The sequence below is a fragment of the Mesoplodon densirostris genome, chromosome 9, assembly GCF_025265405.1.
Source record: "Mesoplodon densirostris isolate mMesDen1 chromosome 9, mMesDen1 primary haplotype, whole genome shotgun sequence".
Classification (NCBI taxonomy): Eukaryota; Metazoa; Chordata; class Mammalia; order Artiodactyla; family Ziphiidae; genus Mesoplodon; species Mesoplodon densirostris.
In genome coordinates, this window is record NC_082669.1 from 105,515,531 (window position 1) to 105,533,627 (window position 18,097).

The 18,097-nt window shown below is 40.1% G+C and overlaps 2 protein-coding genes across 2 annotated transcripts in view; one reads left to right on the top strand and one right to left on the bottom strand.

Moving 5' to 3' along the window:
• CNTNAP2 (contactin associated protein 2) overlaps positions 1 to 18,097 on the top strand; it is a 1,481,544-nt gene that overhangs the window by 560,141 nt on the left and 903,306 nt on the right. The window contains exon 12 of the mRNA XM_060107754.1: positions 15,287 to 15,458. Within this exon, the coding sequence (XP_059963737.1) occupies positions 15,287 to 15,458 (172 nt within the window). The remainder of the gene's footprint in view (positions 1 to 15,286; positions 15,459 to 18,097) is intronic.
• LOC132495700 (bromodomain-containing protein 2-like) lies at positions 1,750 to 5,519 on the bottom strand. Its single transcript, XM_060107614.1, has one exon. It carries the CDS (start codon positions 4,758 to 4,760, stop codon positions 2,346 to 2,348), a length of 2,415 nt encoding a protein of 804 aa, XP_059963597.1. The 5' UTR covers positions 4,761 to 5,519; the 3' UTR covers positions 1,750 to 2,345.

Here is an 18,097-nt window from a genome sequence, read left to right on the forward strand (position 1 = left end):
CTGTTCTTCAACTGAAGGAACTGAAGTTAAGACCAGACAGGGGGAGGTAGGGGAAAGGGGAAGATGTTGGTCAAAGGATGCAAATACACAGTTATGTAGTATTGTAAGTCTAGAGAGAGATCTAATGTACAGCATGGTGTTAATCATATTATAATTAATCAATTGTATAGTGGAAATTTGCTAAGAGAACAGATTTCAGGTCCTCTCACCACACTCCAAAAATTGGTAACTCTCTGAGGAGATGGATGTGTTAATTAGCTTGACAGTAATAATCATTTCACTATTTAGATATATATTAAAACATAATGTTGTACACCCTAAATATATACAATTTAATTTAAAAAAATACATTAAACAAAAGCCAAGTAACCTAGTCAAGGCATAACTATGTAACTAATATATTCAGGACTGGGATTCCAACCAGTTCTGCTGTTCTGCAGCCCATACTCCTGACCACTAAGATTGTATTTTACAAAATATTGTATTATTCCACAGTAATCAACAAACAGCTTATACAGAAGAATCAAGAAGACAATATTATTTTATTTTGTGAATGTATAAATGTACTTGTCTATTTTATGTGTTACATACACTAATGGGAATGGTCATAAAGAATCAAAGTTATCAAATGTGAAAGTCTTTTATTTTGCATTTTGCACTCTCTCTCTATACGAATACACAACTAAGTTTTCAGAAATTCACTTAACATTAAAAAAAAAGACATAAAAGAGTTAAATTATTCAGTTTGGTAATTCTGCTCTTCTTTTTATGGTGGCCCTGGGGCAACAATGGCTTTTAAAATCATATTGTACAATTTGATTTGCAAATTGCTAACTGTCCCAATTTGTCAAGATACCTAGTCTGCTTCTCTGATTTCCTTTTATTTTTCTATGTTCTTGTAATTTTCTTCATGATTATTAAAAGACACTCATAGAAATACATCCAGTATCTTCTAAATTTAAGCTAATTTTGGTATAAATATACTTTACTTATCTTATGAGTATTGTATGAGGATAGGAGGGGAGATTCACAAATAATTTTATTTGAAAAATTTTGATCCTGCTAAGGCAATAAAGTTTTGATAAACTGTGTTTTTTAAACAATATATTGATACTAATGTTTATATATTTTTAAATATTCTAAAATATACATATTTTACACTGTAAAGCAATTATACTCCAATAAAAAAGTTTAAAAAATATATATATACATACTTTAAATTAATCTAGCTTCCTAAGTGGTCCAATAAATTATACTAAATTAATTTTAATTAAGTAAAGTCAAACTGATAAATACTATTTTTAAAAACAAATAAAATTTTGTTTTCATAATGTAAGAACCCATGTTTTGTATATCACTATAAATATATTTTGCATTTGGAAAACTAGAACATTAGAGGGAAAGAAAAACCTTGGGAATTAAAAAAAAACCTTGTTAATTCATTTCATCAAATAAATAAAAGACTCCTGATCAGGTTGTAAATTGATCAGATTAATATTTTTAATATGGATCACTTAGGCTTCATGCTGGAGATGGATTGGAAGTGGGTGGTGGAGAAGGTGTGATAGTCTGATCTCAGATGGTCATGAAGAGACTGAGGATTATTTAAAAGATAGAACTGACATGATGTGATTGTGCATACAGGGAGTAAGGATGGAGGTGCCAGGAATTACTCTTGGTTGTTTAATATGTGCAACATTTTAGATGAGAAAATTGAAGTTGACTTTTTTTTTTTTCTTTTTTTTTTTTTGAATAATATTTTCTTTATTTACAAGTTAGAATCAACAGACAAAGAAGAGACAATCTAGGGGACCAAACGGGGAGATGACTGAAACCCCCAGGGGCCCCAAATGGAGCAGAAAGGAAAACAGAGTAGAAAAAAAAAGTCAACGTAAAAAAAGAACACCTTCCTCCCTCCCCATGGAGGCTGAGGGGACCACGGCCCCACCCTGCCTCGGCCTTACCTAGCTTAAAATAAATTAGAACAAACAACCTCAAAACAGGGCCCTTACAAGTGAACAGGGCAGCTACGGCCTCAGGTAACCCCGTATCAGGGCCTTTGCCCATTCCCACCCTTTACCCCTGCCCCACCAGTCATTTTGAATAGGGGCTCTATGCCTAAGAGGTCACTCTCCATGGGGCTGGGAACGCAGTCGTATTTTGTCCATTTATGTCCCTCCTTCAGTAATTGTCCCTGCATTCCTCCCCCCTGCAGAGCCAGCTCTCCTACAGTGGGGGGAGGGGGTGAGATGAGGAAGTATCACAGCAAAGGGAGAGTAGGGGTGGGGCAGGGTGGTCTAGGGGTCCGGTCCTGCGGAGCCTCCTGCCCCATCTGGCCTGGCCCCTTAGCCTGAGTCTGAATCACTGGTGTCTGAAGAAGAGGAAGATGAAGAGGAGGAGCTGGAATCTGAGCTGGAGCTGGAAGCACTGAGGCGGGACACTGCTACCTGCTGTGCCGATGACGTCTCCGTTTTCTCACTCGCTTTCTTGGGGGGCTTTTTGGTAGAATTGAGCTGCCCACTAACATCTTGTAACCGCTTTTCTAGTTCCCGCTTCTTCTCCAAAGCCAGTTCCTCCTTTGTCTTTCCCACAGGTTTCTTAATAGTATAGGGCTTCCGAGGTTTCTTTCGTAGGCAGGAAAGGACATAGCGTTCAAGCTCTCTAAGTGTGGATGGCTTGAGCGTTTCAAAATCAATCTCAATTTCTTCTGGGTTTGAGTCACGTAAAGAGGGCTCCCTGGCTTGAATTATGTGTACAACTCGACCCAGTTTCTCCCCGGGCAACTTGTTGATGTCCAGGCTCAACTGCCGCTTCTCGTCGTAACTCATGGGCCTGCTTTCTTCCTCTTCCTCTGAATCATAGCCTGCAGGCGGGGCAGGTGGGGCTGTCTTTGTGGCCTTTTTGGGGAGTTTGGTGCTACTTCCTCCAGAAGGTCCAAAGCCAGGAGGGCCTAGTGTAGCAGCGCTGCCAGCCCCACTGCCACTCGCTTTCTTGGACTTCTTGGGCTGAGATGGGCGAGGTGCCCGAGGCCCTCTGTCATCTTCCTCAACCCCGGCTCGGCCTCGATGCTTCTCTGCCTTCCGTTTCTTCTTTTTCTCTTTTTTTTCTCTCTTTCGCTTGGGCTTGGATATTGGGCCTTGGGACAGGGCAGCCAGTTGTTCATGTACTGCTTGAAGCTGTTCCTGTAGTTCAGCCAAGGGATGAGCCCTTTCTTCCTCAGAGTCAGAGCTTTCACTCTCTTCTTCCTCTTCATCCTCATCTTCCTCCTCCTCCTCCTCCTCCTCCTCAGAAGAGCTCTCACTGCTACTTTCCTCACTGGAGGACTCTGAAGATGATTTGGCCAAGCCAGGGGGCAAGGCAGTAGAGACCGGTAAAGGCCCTGGTTCCAGTGGTTCATCTGGCATCTTGGCATAACGGAACTCAAATACATCCTGTAACTTTCGTGCCATGGCCACAACATCATGGTCTGGGGGATTGTACTTATAGCAGTTGGAGAACATTAGCCGCACGTCAGCAGCAAACTCCTGTGCATCCCGGTAATCACGATTCTCCATCTTCCGCTTGACAGTGCTGAGGTCCATGGGGTGCTTAATGATGTCATGGTAGTCATGCAGGCCAAGAGCAGAAGCGTCCACTGGTTTATAGAAAGGCCAGGCATAGGCAGCATGCTTCTTAGAGAGTAATTCCTTCAAAATGCCATTGCAGTGTTTTAACTGTTCTGACAGCTTTCCTTTCTTGGAGCTTTGGTGCTGTTGCTGAGAGTCAGGCAAGTCTTTGCGTGGGGGCTTGATAGGGCGGCCACTCTCTCTACGCATAGGGGGAAGCCGTGCTGCCTTAGGCTCAAGACCCCCGGGAGGGCTAGCTGGGGAGCCAGGAGCCAGGATAGCTGTAGGTGTAGGGGTGATAGTATCTGCTTTCCGCTTTACCCCCTTTTTCTTGGCAAGGGGCTGGGCTGGGGGAGCTGCAGAGACAGCAAGGAGCGGGGGTCCAGCGGAGTGCAATGACTTGAGAAGGGGCGAAGAGATGACCGATGGGTGGGGAATGTTGAGGACAGTGGTAGGTATCTCAGGTGGTGGAGTATACAGGGCTGTGTGAGACACAGAAGAGACAGCAGGCACCTGATGGGCACTGGTGATACTGCCCTGGAGTGCTGCCAATTTGGCCCCTTTCTTGTGGCTGTTCTTAGGGATAGTCACCACAAGCTCTTGTTCCTCTTGTGGCATTGACGCCACCTTCTGTAGAAAGATCTTTTCCAGCGTTTGTGCCATCAGGACAATATCATCAGTAGGCTTGTTGTAGATATAACAGTTGGTGAACATGGTATTGAAATCCTGCATACACTCTGAGGCAGCCCAGTAATAGTTGTTTTCAAGTCTCCTCTTAATAGTACCCATATCCATAGGCTGCTTTATAATTTTGTGATAATCCGGCAGACCCAGTTTGACAGCATCCACAGGCTGCCGGAAGGGCCATGCAAACTGATGTTTCCACAGAGCCTTCATCACCACCTTGTGCAGGTATTGCAACTGGTTGGTAACCCGTCCTGGCTTTTTGGGATTGGACACCTCTGGGGGTGGTGGGTTGGCAGGGGTTAGTTGCAAAGCCGGCACTGAAGCCATTGTGGGGCTCTCGAATCCCTCATACAACAGGGAGGGCTTTCGAATCCTTTTCCCAGGCGCTGCTGCCTCTGGGCCCAGCCCCAGTAACCCTGCATTCCCCTCCCCAGGGAGCTTATTGTGGGGAGTCACGTTTTGCAGCATCTTGATCACGGGGAACCGGCGCTGCCCTCAGCCGCGGAAAGTCCGGGTGGCCTCGGTTCCCCTTACCTTCCAGTCCAGCATAACCCGGGAAGTGAGGGGGGGGTCGGGGGCCGTTGCCCTCGGCCCACCAGGCGACAACCCCCCCCCGCCGGGCCGGCACGAAGGCAGTCTCCTCCGCTGTTTCTCGGAGAACTCCCGGCAGCTTGGCGCGCTCCGCAGGAGGCGGACAGCGAGAAAATGGCGGCGGCCCCAGCTGAGGCGGGCGAGCGAAGGGGGACGGACTCTTCAAACCCCAGGACAGTCCCCGATCCCAGACACCGTCGTCAATATTGCCCGCCGTTGGTCTGCAAGGATCCCCTCTTCCTGCCAGGACCGTCCGGCGCGGACGAGGTCCCGTTTCGATCTCGGATGGAGGCGGATGAACACGAAAAGTGGTTTAGGGAGCCGCCGCCTCCATCTTTGAAATCCTCTTGAGGGCGGAGTAGAGGGGGTGGACAGACTCCGAGGACTGGGCGGGGCTCGAAAAAGGGGAGCTTCGGGGGCTTCTATGGGGTCTGTACTGTCCGCCGGGACCGGTCATAGGCCGAGACGAAGGCCATTTCCAAGCGGATGGACGTGGATTGTAATGGCGGTCCCGGACGACACGAAGGCTCTGTATAAGTAGGCAGAATCCTCCAGCTCGTTCTAGAGGCTGCTCCACTCCAGCGCGAAATGGCGCCGCCGAGCCCCGCGCCAGCCCTTTATATATAGGCAAGGAGGCGGAGCTTTGCCGCTCATGCGCGCCACCGCGCTCGCGACTTCCCCCACCCCCTCCGCGCGCGCGCGCTCGCTCACGCGCGTGAAGAAGCGCAGTCGAAGGGGGAGGAACACCTCTCCGCGGGAGCGTTTTCTATTGGTCGGCGGATGCGATGACGTCATAAGCCTCATTTCCAACGCGTTAGTCACCAGGCAGAAGAATGCCGCATAGACCCACAGGGAAGCGGCAACCCGCCACATCTCCGAGCCAATTGGCTGCGCTGTGGTTCTGCAACTCCAGGGAAAGAGGGAGGTTGGCAGGGGTGCAGCACCCTCTCCCCGCCTCCCCTTCCAACAAAGTCTTCCCAGGCGTCCAAGCCCGGTGCGACTGATGACTGCCAAGCTCGGGCAGGTCGTGCCGTTTGTAGCTCCTCCATTGGCCAGACTGGCAGGACTGGAGGCGGCCGCGTGGGCGTAGTCAGTCTGGGCCCGCCGGGGTGTGGCCACAGGACGCCCACGGCTCGTTGTTCTCGGCAGTGAGGAGGCCGCCGCAGTGAAGAATCTGGGCTTTAGTGGGGGGCCTTCCCCTCCTCCACGTCCCCTCTTCTGGTGTGTCTAAAATGGCCATCAATTCTCGACCACCCGAGTCCGGCAAACCCTGCGGGGGGGGGGGGGAGTGCGCACCGGGAAAGCAGTCTCTCTCCTCCCCCCCACCCACCTCCGATCAGACCTCGGCCCCAAAAGTACAAGCGGGCCCGCCCGGGTGGCTGCAGCCGAAGTTGACTTTCTGAGTGACTGCTGGTATAGGGACAATAACATAATACCACCCGGGATCAAGAACAATATATCTTGAGTTTTGAACATGTGTTAAATATTAGAATGGGGAAGTCCAAGAACCTCTGGGTACATTAGTCCTCAGCTCAGAAGAAAGACCTGTGATGGAGATATCATTGGAGACCTACTCATATAGTTAGTAGTTCAAGCAATGGGTTTGGGTAATGCTATTATTGTGGAGAGACTACCAAGAAAACTGACATGGCCCAGGACAAACTTTGATGAACTCCTACATTTATACACCAGGTAGGAGGCAAGCAATCAGTAAATGAAATTGAAATGATACTGCTAGAAAAGTATAAAGAAAACCTGGGACAATATATATTCTGTTAGCCAAGGAAAGAGATAAAATATTCAAGAAGTGAGAATGATCTTCTCAAACTCTTCCATTACTTGCATTTTACTTACTCATTTGGATAGGCAGTAACATTTTTAATACAATTATGTTCATGTTTCTGAGACCTGTCTTCCTAATGAGATTTTAACATTCTTAAGGATAAAAATAACATAGTTTTGGATCTCTGATAAATACAAAGATAATTGAAATAATATAAACCATTTGAAATAATAGAAATGGTGATGATGTTGGTTTCTGGATCTCTTTGGTGTATATTCTGGGCATTTTCTAGGCACTTACTTTGTAGTTATATTCTTACTAATTCTTTACAACAACCCCCTGTGCTTATACATTTCATAAGTTTTATAAAATATTGTTTTATAAAATATTGTAAGTTTTCCTATTTTATAGATAAAGAAATAAGAAACAGAGCATTAATTTCCCCAAGGGGAAAAAAATTGATAGAGACAAAATTCTTAATATTATATCTACTACTCATTTATTATAAATAAACAGTAGATAAACATAAATGTAATAAATATAAATGACATCCTAAATTTGAAAAAGCCAACAGATTATATTAAATAATTTACAAAATTAAAATTAACTCATAAAAATTACCTCCAAAGATGTTAGTTAGTTAGCCTTTCATTAGTAGACCACTGTTTGATAATGGAATGTTAGGAGCACTGCGCTTTCTGCTCTCCCACATGTTGTGTGCTCTTTTAACAATGCAATTTGTTATCCTCACCCACTTTTCCAGTTTCCCATTGATCTAAATGGTAAACCCAAGTCAAGCCCTAAGTCTTCATGTAATTTGGATTCTGTGATCTTTGATATTGTTAATCATTCCTTCACTTCCTTAATATCACTCCTTGGTTTTTCTTCTACCTCTTTCTTAGTTTTATTCACTAGTTTATTTTCCTGCTTTTACCACTGATATGTAGATTATTTCTAGAGTTCCAGCCTTGAAGTTCTTTGCTTAGCGCACTATACAATTTCTTTATACAATCTCCTCCACCTCCATAGCATAGTGACTGAAAAACTTCCCCAAATTCTGATCCCTCTCCTGATGTCCAGATATTAATATTAATCTATGGATTGAATATTTTACCTTAGATATCCCAGTGGTACTTCAGACTTGAAAAGGCTAGCTTTGAACTCATCAGAACCACCTACCACCCTTTCTCCTCTCCTTTCATTCTACTCCTTAAAGACCTGATGCTTTTCCTGCATCTTCTTTTTCATAGAGGCAAAAGCATCCATGTAGTTGCTCACCCAGAAATCTGAGTCATTCTAATCGTCTCTCTCTCTGTGCAGTACTCATATCCAGTAGATCAGCCAGTTCTGTCATATCTTCCTATGAAATATTTTCTTCCATTCCCTCTACGTCAGCTTCATTAACATAGTTTAGATAAGAATTTGTAATTTATCCAATGACTCTTTTGTAAAACAATCCTTATCTCCTTTTTCCCTCTACCAGCTTATTCCTCTCTCCACCAGAGAGAAAATAACATAATACAAATTGATTAAGTTATTTCCTTGCTCAAAATTCTTCAGTGGCTTTTTGTTCATTCAGTAGACAATGTTTGAGCCCCTACTATGTAAGAGATCTAGGAGTCGAAGTCTCATGAAGGGTACATTCCAGTAAAAGGAGAAAAAACAGTAAACAAAAATATATAATGTGGTGATAAGAGTTATGAAAAATGAATCAGATAAGGGGGATAGAGCATCAAGGGGGTGGGGGAATGTTATTTAACTGGTGATCAGAGAAGGCCTCTCTGATAAGGTAACTGAAACAAGAGTCCTGAAGGAAGTAAAGATGAAAGGTTAGATAGCATCTCATTCCAGGATAAAAATGCAAACATATTTACACACTTGATCATTCACCTAACAAATACAGAGGGGTCAATAAAGCCTGAAAAATGGAGATTATATTATGTTATAAAGGAGAGCTTCAATCTGTTGAAAAATAATTTATTTCCAAACTTTATAATAGACACTTTGTATCTTGAATATCTCCCTTACATCCCATGGATTGTTTTAATATAAATAGGTTGGTAAATTTTATGCTATGTGTGTTTTTCTCAACAAATATGTTTTTTTTAATTCATAGAGAAATAAGGCAATACAATTGCTGTCATGAAACTATTATACTAAAGGGGAGAAAAACACATTCAGAAACACGCACATGTAAGTAAATAAATAAACCAATCCAGATAATTATAAATTGTGACAAATTCTGTGACAAGAAATAAGTAGCTGAGGAACTGGAATGAGAAAATAGATAGAATAATTTTAAGTAGAGTGGTCTTGGAAGAACCCCTCTCAGAAGGTGATATTTGAGCTGACCTGAATCATAAGTCAGCCATGAAAAATGCAAGTGGGAAGAAAATTCCAGGCAGAAAGATCTTGGTTTTCCTAAAGCACAGGCAAGAGAATGGGGGTGGCTGAAGCATAGTGAGCAAGAATAGGCACTTTTTTTAAATTGAAGTATAGTTGTGTCCATTTCAGGTGTACATCAAAGTGATTCAGATATTTTTGAAGGGGGTAGGAATAGACATCTTAAAGCATTTAATTTGGGAGCTAGTAGTCACCCCAAAATACAACAGAACCATTTTTAAATGTGACAGATTTATTTGAAGCATAAAGTATATACTGAGGGAAAACATCAATCTTTTGTAGAATGTTCTTATACTTATTTAATGGTTTAACTAATATTGTCTTAATTTTTAAATCTTGGAAGGGGATTTGAGTGTTTGCATGTGTCCTAATATTTTTAGGGTTTAGGAACTCCCTAGATCTAAAAATCTGGCTAAGAGGGATATGAATTGAGATTGGAATGTGGGCAGGATTCAGAATATTCAGTCTTTTAAGGCTACAAAAGTCACCCTGGCCTGGTAACATAGAACATAAAATGAGGATCAAGTGTTAAATGCCACTGGGAGGTCTAGTTAAAGGGTAAAAGATGTCCTTTGGTTACCTGAAAATGATCACTGAAATTAGGAAGAGCAATTTCATTGACAGTTCATGGGTACTGAATGCAGATTAAAGTGGAATAAAGTGGGATATGGGGAAATGGAGACAGGATGATTGCCTTTTATTGGGAAATAATTTAATCCAAAATAAGGTTCTCGAATGGCATTATGTTTAGCGTCAAGCACCATCTCATGTCAAATGGATCATAATCTTTTAAAAAATAGTTTTTATTTTCAAACAATTTAAAATGTGAAAAAAAAAATTGCAAGAAGAGTTCAAAAGCCACCAGTATAACTTTCACTCAGAGAACTCATTCACGTTTTGTCAATTGTCCAGTAACGTCCTTTATAGTAAAAGACCCAGTCTGGGATCACATGTTACACCCTGTTTTCCTGCCTCTCCAGTCTCTGCTGATGGAAATCAGATTCTCAGCTGTTTGTTGGCTTTCACAACCATATCATTCCTGAAGATGCTCTCAGTTTGAGTCTGTCTGATGTTCTCTCATGATTGGACCTAGGATATGTGTCTTGGGCAGGAGTACCACCAGGAGTCATTGCATTCTTCTCACTGCAGCTTATCAGGTGTCCCACAGCATCAGTGGGTCCCATTACTGGTGGTGATAACTTTGATCATTTGATTACAAAGATGTCTGCCAGGTTTCTTTGCTGTAAAATGACTACTTTCCCCTTTGACATTAGTGAATATATTCATAGGGAGACACTTTGAGACTGTTGATCGTCCAAATTTCACCCACTCATTTGAGCATCAGTTAATATTTCTTGCCTGGATTAATTACTACTATGATGGTTGCCAGATTGTACCTTTCTAATTCCAACATGCTTTTTACATTTGTTAGTTATCACAGGAAGATATTTCTGTTCTCCTGTTTATTCATTTTTATGCAAGTGGACTCATGGATTCCTGTTATTCGATGAAGTATATCTATAAATTATTTCCTTTTCCTCTTATTTCCCTCCTCCCTCCCTCCCTCCCTCCCTCCCTCCCTCCCTTCCTTTCTTTTGATACTCAAAATATCTTTCGGATGCTCAAATTATTTATTTTGTTGTAAACTTGTCCAGATCGGAGCAGTAGGGGCCCTCTTCAGACTGGCCCCTGTGTCATTCTGACATGACACCATCGTTCTTTGAGCACTTCTTTACTTTCCTGGGCAGCAGAATGTTCCAGGCTCATATTGTGCTTTCCGTGACCCAGCTCTAGGATCAGCCTTTCTCCAAAGAGTCCTGCTTTTATTCAGTAGAGAAACTAAGATCTGAACTGTAAGGGGACTCATTTCTTCTGGGTATAATCCTTCTCTGGACCATCTTCAGTGGATGGTAGGAACCACCTGTATATTGAGCATATACACAGTTCCATCTAGATTTATTTCTATATCTATCTCTATATACTGAAAACCACAAGTGCACACTTACAGATTAAATTCCAATCCAAACCCATAGGATCCATTCAAGATCTCCTCTTTTCATTTGCACCCTCCTTTCCTGACAGTGTGAACCTGGCTCCCACTATCGTCAATCTATTTATTTATTTGCTCAGTCAACCTGTATTGTCCTCAGTCTCCCAGCCGTGCCAGGTGGGCATGTGCTTGGCTGTCCTTACTGCAGGCACCAAGCACCACTGGGCTCACTCCTGGCTCACTCTAACACACTGCTTGCTTGGGCCCAACCCCACCAGGGTGAATTATTTAGGAAGGTTTGGTAAACAGTAGAGATTAGTAGACACTTTACACAATATTCCAAGGTTATTTTGAAAGGAAAAGCCTAAATGGTTTTTAGCATCTTTACGGCATTCTACCAGCCTTTCTCAACCTCCCAAACTTCCCAACTTTAAAATAAGTATAAATAGAGACATTTTGTATGCATGTAGTTTTAGACATGTAAAATATTCAGCCCTGTTGCCTGTTGTTTGCTTTTCTTGTCCCATCAAGTTACCATTATAATTTACAACAACTTAGATTGGCATTTTAATGTCAAAACAAATACCAGCATGCTTTTCACTAATGTATATCTGAGTTAAAATTTAAAACCTTGAAAATGCATGTGTTTCTTTTGTCAACAAGAATAACTAAATGCTGAAAGGACTTCAAATCAGGTATAAAGTTTTTATATGCCAAGTCTTGGAATGGAAATCTCAAACATGACATTAAGGTAACATAGTTATAATGACCCAGTTCACTGATAGATGCAATAGAGAATGACACAATTACAGTTCACTGTGGGTATTACAACATATCGTAAGATCACCAGTAACTACAACCCATGTATAAACATTGTATTTTTTATTTCAAATTCATAGATATAATAAATTTAAAGGTCTAAGCCAAAACAAGCAAAAGTTTACTTTTTTACTGTTTTTAATTTTTATAATAACTTGGCAAATTTTAGTTGAGTTTAACCCTCTATCCATTTTATATCTATTCACTTCTGACCCTCAAAATCCCAGCTGCAAATTTTTTTTCTCCGAACAATCCTGCTGTTAATCTACTAAGTAGGTTAAATCCTAAGCTTTAGTCACTGGAAGTATCACAGACACTATTACACTAAGAATTTTTACTGAAATTATATTTGTACATGCAGGGAACAATAACAGAAATAAATAATAATATGCTGTCCTCCATTTCAAGGGTAGGAGGGTGTTAGAGCACCTGGAATTTCAGTACCAGAGACTCAACATCTTTAACCCATTGCTAACTATAAGGGAGTGGTCAACATTCTACTAGTACAGTTCTCTTAAAAATGTGTAGGCTTCCTATGAATGATGTTTAGCTTTACTTCATTAAACAAAAGCCATATCCACACTTTCATAAAGATAAGCTCTTTTTCACATTGGGTTTCCACTGACATGCTGAGGGGAAAATGTCCATAAGATTATTAGAACCATTATTGTTTAACTCAGAGGCTCTGTAAGACATACCAGTAAGCTGGCTAGAAGTTATTTTGTCTGAATGAATGGTTCTTGGAGGCACCATCTAAGATATTTCTGAGGTCTTAATATGGATTTTATAGCCACACCTCATTATCATCTTTAGATCATGTTTTCCTGGTAGTAGAAATTTGCCATGAAGTGATTTCTTAATTTTTTGTGTTCAACAACTGGAGAGACTGAAATTAAGAAAATATTTTATTTTCAAATCCATCAAGACCTAGCTTCCTTATATTTAACAGTTTGTCTTTAGTTTTTCTCTCTTCTTTTTCCCTTTTACTATAAACAAAGAGAAGACACCAGAGTACTCTGTGTGGAAATGTCCTTAGCTAGATATGCAGTTCATTAAGTACAGTGTTTTCCTTTCCACATTATCACAGTTTTGCTAAACTTTCCACTGCAACATAGCAATGATCCAGTTTTCTTCCATTTCCAGTAACATTGCTTCCTCACCTTCCTTTCAGTCATTACTGACAGCCTCTTCATGAGCCATGAGGCTCCATGGCTACGTTATAATGGACATGTAGTAGTTTGTACTATAATTATCTTCTCCTAGAATGTATCCCATGTAGGAAAATGAAAGGAATTGACAATTTCAAGCTCTAGAATTCATCAGGGCCAAACAACATTGTTATGAGTGACCAATGAAGTCTTGTTTTATGAACTTAACTGTACCCATTTGATAGCGATCCGTGTGTTATGCAGCTGCCTTGCTTCTGAGAAGATCTTGTTCTCACAATAGATCTACCCATTTTGGAATACTTCAAAGCAAGTGTGGATATTTAGAGACTCCCAAGTATTCAAAAAACAGAATCATATGATTGTCTCATTAAGAATAGTCAGTAAAGTTACAGCTGGATGTTTTCTCTTTGCTAAGTTTAGACATTAAACTCCATTCAATTTTATCTTGATTAGACAGAGTGAAAATCATATGTATGCATACAGCTAGTCTAAATAGACCACTTAGCTAAGATCAGCAATTTTCTGAGAGGATTAAGTCAATGCAAATGCAAAAAAAAAAAAAAAAAGTGACTCAGAAAAGAAAAAAAATGCCATATGTTTGACATTGAAATAGAGCCTTATTTATTTTTAAGCCAAGAAATTAAGTATAATTGTATTTTTACATAGTACTGTGTTGATGGAAAATGATTGTATACACTTCTGTGATTAATCCTTAAAGAGGATTCAATTGATAATTATTAGATTTTAATTATTGTAACCCATTAATAAAGGGAGAAGGAGATTTCTGTTGTTCTAAACTACTATTACTAGTCAAACACAATAGGACATTTAAAAAAAATCACTTAATGGGGACTTCCCTGGTGGTCCAGTGGGTAGGACTCCACGCTCCCATAGCAGGGGGCCTGAGTTCGATCCCTGGGGGGGAAACTAGATCCCGTATGCATGCTACAACTAAGAGTTCGCATGCCACAGCTAAGAAGCCCACATGCCACAAGTAGAGATCCTGCATGCCACAACTAAGACCCGGCGCAGCAAAAATAAATAAATAAATAAATAAAATAAATAAATATTTAAAATAAAATCATGTCATTTTTTGGACAATGTTTTTATTGAAAATTCCCTTTCATCCAATTAATGGCACATCCTGATACCAACCCATTTTGTATAAATTGTTTTTTTGCTATAGATATAATATTAGATTGAAAAGAATGTGTGAATAACTTAAGATTTTTAAGCAGACAAATTACTATAGTTTAAATTTGCTCTGATAGGTGAAGTTCATTTGGGGGACTTTGTGGAGATATTTAATGTGATCAAGAAATTTTATTCCATATGGCCTACAGATTTTCTATGCATAATATGAATTATGATTTTTTCTATTGAAAAGCGTAAAGGCAATTTATTTGTGGTGCTATTTTAAAGTTACTTTGCAATAAAATTTTTAAAATTATCTGATCTCAACCTTAGTATATGTATATCCTACTCTGTAATAGAACCAGTAGTTGCTAACCCTAATAGAAACTTTCTTTTTTTGTTTTGTTATTCATTCTTTTAAGCTTTTAGTTTCACTTCTTATCACTTATACTACCTATACCATGTTAGGTACCTTATATGAGATGGATATTCAGAGCAAGGTGGCTGACCCTTATGCCTAAATTTATCTCTTTATGTTTCTTTGGGTTTTATAAATTGGGAAATCATTTGTAATGCAAATGTCTCTTTGGATTGAATTAGATATTAATCTATAAAAGAAACCCGCCTTAGCTGATAATAGTAAGTTTAGCTTCTTGACATCTGAATAACAGACCTCTGAGGAATTAAGAAAATAACAGAAAATATTAAAGACATAAAAGGAAGGAGCTTGGGTAGTTGGGAAAGGTCTAAAATTTTATATCCTGATCTCTGAAGACAGGGTCAGATGAAGAAGTATAGCCGTGAGCAGATGGACAGAGATGTGACAGAGAGAAAAAGAAGATGTCAAAAGAGAAAATATGAAGGATGCTTCATAGACATAGACCAGAGACAAACATTTGCCTAGGTTCAACCCTTAACAACTTCCCCTGAAATAATACTGTTTTCTCAAAAGACTTCATTCTTCCACACTGAGTACAATGTCAGCAAGGATCAGTGAAACACAGTAGTTGGATACGACGGCTGTGGTCTGGGACAACATCCAGAGGAATTGTAGTGAAGCATGCTGGACGCAGAATTCAACATTCCCATTTTTTCTCTCTCACAGGTTATCTGAACCAGATGAATAACTCAAGTCACTCTGTCCTTCAGCCTTCATTCCAAGGATGCATGCAGCTCATTCAAGTGGATGATCAACTTGTAAATTTATACGAAGTGGCACAAAGGAGGCCAGGAAGCTTTGCGAATGTCAGCATTGACATGTGTGCCATCATAGACAGGTAAGCGGTCTTCATCCTTCCTCGAATTGTTCAGGTTTTCAGAATTCATGTTTTTGTTGTAGGACAAGTGAAACACCCGAACACACAACCCTGTAAGGGGTAAGGAGACAGGAGCCGTTTGCCATGCCTGTGGCTTTTGTTTGTGATGTTAGCAGTGATGTTTATATCAGGACATGGTTATATATGACAGAACAATATGTGATGCCACATTAACCCATTCAGCCTCCCTTGGTGAATGTGAGCATTATGCATGTAGTTTTGCAAGCAACAGCTGGAAAAGGAACTTAGTTTATTTTTAGGTTTGCTTCTGATGCCCACAGCAGAAATGTCCCTCTTCTTCTTGTCTTGGTCATGATTCATCCTCAGTATATGGTCCCCTCTAAAGGCCCCTCTTGAAGGAAAAGAAACATTAAAATGTGTTGGCAGGCAGTATGGGGATTTACTGAAGTAGAATATTTAATGTAGTTGAGTCTGCTTACAAAACAGACATACTGAAATATTATTACAAGATCTCATCTTTGTCAGTTTTTGCAAATCTGGGGAGAAACTTTTTGTAAAAACTTAGTTGACCTCTCACATGGTGGAATGATACAACCTTTATATGAAATATTATGACAGCATTACATATACTACCTTAACATACTTCTAAAAAGTGGCTTTCATTCCAACATGAAAAAATTTCATTTTGAGATGTTTTGCCCACAAACAAACTACATCTAATTTTGAGTTGAATTTAACCCGGTGAATTTAAGTGATATTCTGTCCTATTTTCAAATCTTTTATGAGAGGGCTATGTTATTCTGAAAAGAATTTTATTAATTTTATATTTTGAAGATAAAAGTTCTATAAGTCTCAGCCAGCCCCCAGTAAAGTACAGACCTTAAGTCTCTAAAAATCTTAATTCATTTAAGAGGGGATCCTTGGGGTAGTCATCCAAAGACATATAATGAATCTTAAAAATATACAAAAATCATCTATTATGAAATAAGCTTGCTTCCATATAATCTTAATAAAGTAGTATTCACATGAATGGTAAATTACAGTTTATGATGTCTGTAGAATGTAACTTTTTTTTTTACATCTTTATTGGAGTATAATTGCTTTTACAATGGTGTGTTAGTTTCTGCTTTATAACAAAGTGAATCAGTTATACATATGTTCCCATATCTCTTCCCTCTTACGTTTCCCTCCCTCCCACCCTCCCTATCCCACCCCTCCAGGCGGTCACAAAGCACCGAGCTGATCTCCCTGTGCTATGTGGCTGCTTCCCACTAGCTATCTACCTTACGTTTGGTAGTGTATATATGTCCGTGCCTCTCTCTCGCTTTGTCACAGCTTACCCTTCCCGCTCCCCATACCCTCAAGTCCATTCTCTAGTAGGCCTGTGTCTTTATTCCTGTCTTACCCCTAGGTTCTTCATGCCTTTTTTTTTTCTTAAATTCCATATATATGTGTTAGCATACGGTATTTGTCTTTCTCTTTCTGACTTACTTCACTCTGTATGACAGACTCTAGGTCCATCCACCTCATTACAAATAGCTCAATTTCGTTTCTTTTTATGGCTGAGTAATATTCCATTGTATATATGTGCCACATCTTCTTTATCCATTCATCCGATGATGGACACTTAGGTTGTTTCCATCTCCGGGCTATTGTAAATAGAGCTGCAATGAACATTTTGGTACATGACTCTTTTTGAATTATGGTTTTCTCAGGGTATATGCCCAGTAGTGGGATTGCTTGGGTCAGATGGTAGTTCTATTTGTAGTTTTTTGAGGAACCTCCATACTGTTCTCCATAGTGGCTGTACCAATTCACATTCCCACCAGCAGCGCAAGAGTGTTCCCTTTTCTCCACACCCTCTCCAGCATTTATTGTTTCTAGATTTTTTGATGATTGCCATTCTGACTGGTGTGAGATGATACCTCATTGTAGTTTTGATTTGCATTTCTCTAATGATTAATGATGTTGAGCATTGTAGAATGTAACTTTTTAAAGCTTTAATATGTTTATAATAAAACATAACATAGTGCTTATTTTTATTACATATATGCAGATATGGGTCCTGATAGCCTAAACAGTTTATATTTAAACAGAACAGCAAACAATTTTAATAAAAATATACTCCTAATTTTTGAACCATCAGTAATGTAATAGCTGTTATTTCTGCCTAAAGCAAGTGGTGGCAATAATCACAAAAACTGAGAGATGAATGTTTTAAGATAATATATTCTGATATTAGATGTGTATTCATAAATTTTAATAATGGTTTTCCATACAGGAAGATTTTCCTTCTTAGTAATAGACAGTATATTGAGTCATTTTAGTACCTTGTTCATTTTCCATGTCAGTAACTTTAATGATACAATAACTTCTGTGAATGATACCCAAGTTAGTTCATCCAGCTTTCGTAAACTGCTAGATTTTATGGTGGTGTTGCTATTTCACTTTAAACAGCATGTTTCCTGGGCACTAAATGTAAATTGTTTGCTACCAAAGAAGTGCAAGTGAGGTATTGAGATTTTACTGTTTTACCCTCATGGCAAGATTAGGAGTTAAAATATCTCCAGAAGAAGATTTTGGTAAACGAACCAGGCACTCCTGGTAAGGAGAACAACACAAGAGACGATGTAGAAGAG

Excerpts from the sequence above, each read along its gene's own strand:
- LOC132495700 (XM_060107614.1), bottom strand. The coding sequence starts at position 4,760 with ATGCTGCAAAACGTGACTCCCCACAATAAGCTCCCTGGGGAGGGGAAT.